The sequence below is a fragment of the Sinocyclocheilus rhinocerous genome, unplaced genomic scaffold, assembly GCF_001515625.1.
Source record: "Sinocyclocheilus rhinocerous isolate Xijiao unplaced genomic scaffold, SAMN03320098_v1.1 scaffold2529, whole genome shotgun sequence".
NCBI lineage: Eukaryota > Metazoa > Chordata > Actinopteri > Cypriniformes > Cyprinidae > Sinocyclocheilus > Sinocyclocheilus rhinocerous.
The window spans coordinates 75,022-80,142 of NW_015658742.1; the positions used below are offsets into that span (position 1 = coordinate 75,022).

At 35.9% G+C, this 5,121-nt stretch overlaps 1 protein-coding gene and 1 long non-coding RNA gene across 2 annotated transcripts in view; one reads left to right on the forward strand and one right to left on the reverse strand.

The window, feature by feature from the left end:
* LOC107722875 (uncharacterized) overlaps positions 1–5,121 on the forward strand; it is a 20,596-nt gene that overhangs the window by 13,796 nt on the left and 1,679 nt on the right. The gene's annotated exons all lie outside the window — the stretch shown is intronic.
* LOC107722874 (protein disulfide-isomerase A5) overlaps positions 1–5,121 on the reverse strand; it is a 52,140-nt gene that overhangs the window by 13,719 nt on the left and 33,300 nt on the right. Inside the window, exons 13-14 of the mRNA XM_016531371.1 lie at positions 2,424–2,587; positions 569–699 (exon numbers count right to left, since the gene is read on the reverse strand). Of these exons, the coding sequence (XP_016386857.1) occupies positions 569–699; positions 2,424–2,587 (295 nt within the window). The remainder of the gene's footprint in view (positions 1–568; positions 700–2,423; positions 2,588–5,121) is intronic.

Genomic DNA, 5,121 nt, shown 5'->3' on the forward strand with positions numbered 1-5,121 from the left:
TCAAGGCAGTGCAAAAATCTTAACCATCTTGGTTGTTTGTCTTTTTCTTGCCATTGTCACTTTTGTCTTGCTTATTGATGTGTTTGTGTAAGACACTATTCTTTTCAAACATATTCTTTATGGAAGAATATATAATATGTAAAAAGGACTATACAACTCAGATGAATTATAATGAATTGCATTAAACTGTGTTTGTCTTCACAAATAATAACAGAGGAAGAAGAGATACACAAGTAATTAATCTCCCTTTGCTTCCTCGAGCCTAAGCATTTGAAATGGCTTTTACCATATCAGAAATATACATCATATTTAACTGTTATGACCTATTGTAAATATTTTAAATATGGTAATAGCTATATGCAGGAAGCTATGGTGCCATGTGCCAGATGTTACGCCACCTGCACATTTCAGTGCTCCATATAATTGCAATCACACATGATGCTTTAGGAGAATGCAACAGAATTCTGATTCAGTTTCCTATAATGCTAAAAGGTTTATGAAAAGCCTGGATACGTGCTTTGAGACCAAAACTACAGCTGCACTATTTTTGAAAGAACAGAAGGCTTACATGGAGCATAGAACATGACCAAGGCGTGTTTTTTCTTTTTCAGAAATTCCCTGAAATCTTCGGCTCCCAGGTGGCTCACGCTGGACGGCATCTCATCCCACGACTTCTCTGGAGGAGGTGGGGCCTGGGGACTGAGAGAAAGAGCCTGTGATTAAATAGGTAAGCTGTTAGGCTGACATCTCAGAAACTAACACTCACAGCCAAGTTAGGTCACTGTGAAATAACTGTGAAAATTGTCATAATCACTTTAATATACTGAATAAAATGCCGATGTAATTAGACTTACACCCATGAGTTCAGAAAAACTGAACGGCTGCCAAAGTATTTAGACATTTAAGCCAGAATTTCATTTAATTACATAAAATAATTTCTATAATAACAAAAGTATTAATTTCTTGGTGTTCAGCCTCGGTGAACGTAAGAGTTTTTCTTTTTTAATAAATCATACTGACCCCAAACCTTTGAATGATAGTGTATATACAGTATATGGTTTGACATTTTGTTACTGCAATGCTAATGCTTTTTGAGTCCACTTTATATGCATATCACGCAATAAACAATTTCAAACATGACTGCACCTCAAGACTAAACAAAACCCAAACTTGGGCTCTCCTGACTTCCCATGTCCCATGGTATTATCATATTGCATGACTACAAATCTACAGTATTTGCCATGAGTCTGACAACACACTTGGCCCTGCTGTTCTGGGACCTGTGAGGTGGCACTTAAACTCATAGCTGATGCCCGCACAGAAGGACTGCTCTAGGATCAAAGCAAGGGCAAGCTCTTCCACCGAGAGGTCAGTTTAGCAGTGATTGATTGTAGTCAAGCTCCGTTGAACACATCCCAAAGAGTCAAGGGAGACAGCAGTATAAAAGAAAATTCTCAAGCTCCCAGCCCACACGCAGGTCGCTCTTTAGAATCAGTCAGTGTGTGTTTTCGAGAGCATGTTCCTATTGACTGAACCCCTGTCATTTATGTGGCCCTCTTAGTGTGAAGTTCAGTAATGCGTGAAAAACATCTCCAGGTCAAATGCATGTGGCCCTTTCAAACAATTCTAGAGTCTCACTATTTTTTCCAGAAGTCTAACACTTGTTCTAACTACGTGACATTCAGTTACCACTTTAACATAAAAACAAAACCACAAAGTGGGCCCTTGGACACATTTTTAGCATTTATAATAGACCTTCCTGACTATTTATAGAGTTAAGAGAATGCAAAGGGGAAGAGCAGCACAACAAAAAGCAATTTCTGCCTCATCTGTACCTGACCTTATCTGAGCACTACATCCACCTCCATCAGAAATAAATATTACAAAGTGTGAAGAAATAAATGAAAGCAAAAACAAGCATTTACCCATGTAGACCTCCATCCACCTACATAAACAACTACATCCAGTCAAAAACAGGCATTGTGTTTTATCTGTTTTATACATTAATGCCTCTGCAGAGATGCATTGCAGAAACAGCATATTTTCAAGGCCTTTTTTTTCTTCACTTTTATAGGAACAGTAGAGAAAGAGGGCAGAATACAATAATAATAAATTAATAATATAATAAAAAATAAAAGTATTATAATAAAATATTAACAATAAATTATTATTGTTACTATTACTATTATAAATTGAACAAACTATTCATATGCCAAATATTTAACTGGCCTAACCATAATTTAAATGCAATAATAATAATAATTTAAATGCAAAAATAATATAATACTAAAACAATAAAAATATAAATAAAAACTACTAATGACAGAATATTTTGTTGCAACAACTTACTGAATTAATATAGATATAATTTAATTTCCCATGCTGATGGTCAGTAAATCACTGAACAGCAGAGTTAAACTCACTTCTGCAGCCACTCGATGATCTTGTCTTTGCTCCGTAGTTGAGGAAGTGTGTACTTTTCCTCCCCCTTTTCAAAGTACTTCACTGTTGGGAAGCCTGAGATTTTGAACCGCTCTCCGATGGACTTGTGAATGGTGGCATCCACTGCTGCCAATACACCTGGGCTCTGAAACAATACGAATATACAAAGATAGAAAAGCACGGTTTACTTTCAGCTTAAAAGCACACCATACTGTATGTTATCTGACAGTTGACAGGTCAGATTCACCTAGAATGTGCAAACAGATCCTAAATGTTGAACATTGTTAATCCATTGCAAACTGCTCTTTTTCAAAAGGATCAATGTGATTGAGGTGCCAAGCTAATTAGAGACGCTCATTTTTAACCCAAATCACTCCCTAAAAACTTTCCAGCAATTATGGAACTCATTAGGTTCCAAAAGTCTATTCGCAACTTAATTAAAATCATGAGGCAATTTGAGAACAGTGCAAGTTGTGCATTTTAATATTGATTGTGTTCTGTGGTTGAAGGGACCTCCTGCAGTTGGAGTAGATGAGATGCATATTTATTCAACGATTTCTGAAGCTCAGGAAAGGAGATTGAGGATATAGGAATCAGTTCCCTTAAATTCATGTTCAAACCATAGATTTTAAAACCACTTTCTTTCACTCTCTTTATCTAACTGGTTTAAATTAGGAATGTTAACGTTAACCTGTTAATTAATGTGATTTAAAAACAACAAAAAAAACTATTTGCATTGGGCATCCAGCGCATTTAGATTGTTTGAGAAATATCATATCTTTATGTCGAGTGAGACACAAAGACAAAGAGCACTATTGCAAAGAAACAATAAACACTTTTTCAGTGTCATCCACACAAATTGCAGAAAATTATATTTACACAAAGGCCTATTATTTAGACAGATTTATGACATCCCCGGTTTAAACGCAATCAATTTGTTGTTGAAGTTCTGGAGACAACAGACAAGCTTTTTTGATGAAATGACAGCACAATTTGGCACAGCTTTGTTTCCGCCATTATAAAGCTGCGAAATAGACTGTCATTATGAATGTTTCCTCAGCTTAAACTCAATTAACTCCCTCTATTTGCACACATCTGTCAGTGGGATACCTTATATTTATGATGAGAGTCTTGGTCATTATCACAAACAAAGGATTTGTGTTCGAGTTTAGGCCCCAACCCTGCAGGGGCCAAATAATCTATGGACAGCTATCGGAGCTGTGAGCCAATTAGAAGTGTATGCAAACCAAACCACTTGACAACAAATACACAAACATATCTCATTAAAGTAACGGCACTGCATTTCAACAACACACTTGAGAGATAAGCATGGCCGCTTGAATTTCTCCACCATCCACTTACAAAATGTCATATTCGTAACCCCCGTCTTACATTCATATATTCGCATTTAAACATCCATTTTTCAAAGTCTCAGAAAAATGCAAATTGAAAATGCTTTAAAAAAAATCTTGACACATGGATTCTCTTTTTAAACCGTGTGTAGGGCCGTAAACGCAAGGAATGAGAAAAATAAATGACTTCAGCTCTCTCTGGGGAGAAGATGTGAGGACTAGAGCATGCATTAGATAATGCATAACGTGTCATTATTGAACTCTGGGAAGAGCATCACTCCGAGTAGCTCCAAGCTGAAGGCTAGAGGGACGGTACAGAGGAAAAGGAAAATGAGATAAATACTCCAACTATAAGGCTCTGGTGACTGCAATTGGCCTGCAACTATGGAATAGAGAACAGAGCCAGCACTGCGGACACACCCGGAAAATGAGAAACACACCACTCAACATGGCCAGAGATGTTTGTGAACTGTATATGTCTCATGTTATAAGTTTAAAGCCTAAAAAATTACCATGTCATGCAAGGATGGAAATGTTGAATCGAAGGTTGAAAGAGTAAAACATTTTTGGATTTGCCGCCGGGTGTTATCAAATTAGGATGATGGAAAATTACAGTTGGCTTATTTTAATCAAGTCAATTGGACACAGACTTTTTACGAGGAATGCCTCAAAGCGACAATTACACACCTAGAACCATAGGTGTTATGTTGCCTCCATGTTGTCTTTTGCAAAGTCTTTTCAATTTTATGACAAGCAAACAGTGGTGTAAAAGTACCTGAAAGCCATACTCAAGTAAAAGTACAGATATCTTACCAGAAAATGACTTTGGTAGAAGTTGAAGTCACCGTTTAGAATATTACTTGAGTAAAAGTCTTAAAGTATGTGATATATATTGTACTTAAGTACGAAATGTATAAAGTACCTGAAAGCCATACTTAAGTAAAAGTACATATATCTTACCAGAAAATCACTTTGGTAGAAGTTGAAGTCACCGTTTAGAATATTACTTGAGTCTTAAAGTATGTGATATTTATTGTACTTAAGTCCGAAAAGTATTTTTTAAATCTTAAACATACTTAAGTATTGAAAGTAAAAGTACAAGTAAATGCAAAATGGAAAAGAAGCAAATAAATATATATATAAAAAAAAATTCATACACTGCTTGAGTAGCAAGATTGTGTTCAGTTTGAACTCCTTCTTCCATTTTGTATTTTTGGGTAAGAATAAGAAGCACTTCATCCAGTACTTAGTGTCTTTCATTCCAACATAAGAAATCATTTCTGGAATCTGCATCTGAAATAGCATTTAGATGTATTTACACAGTTTA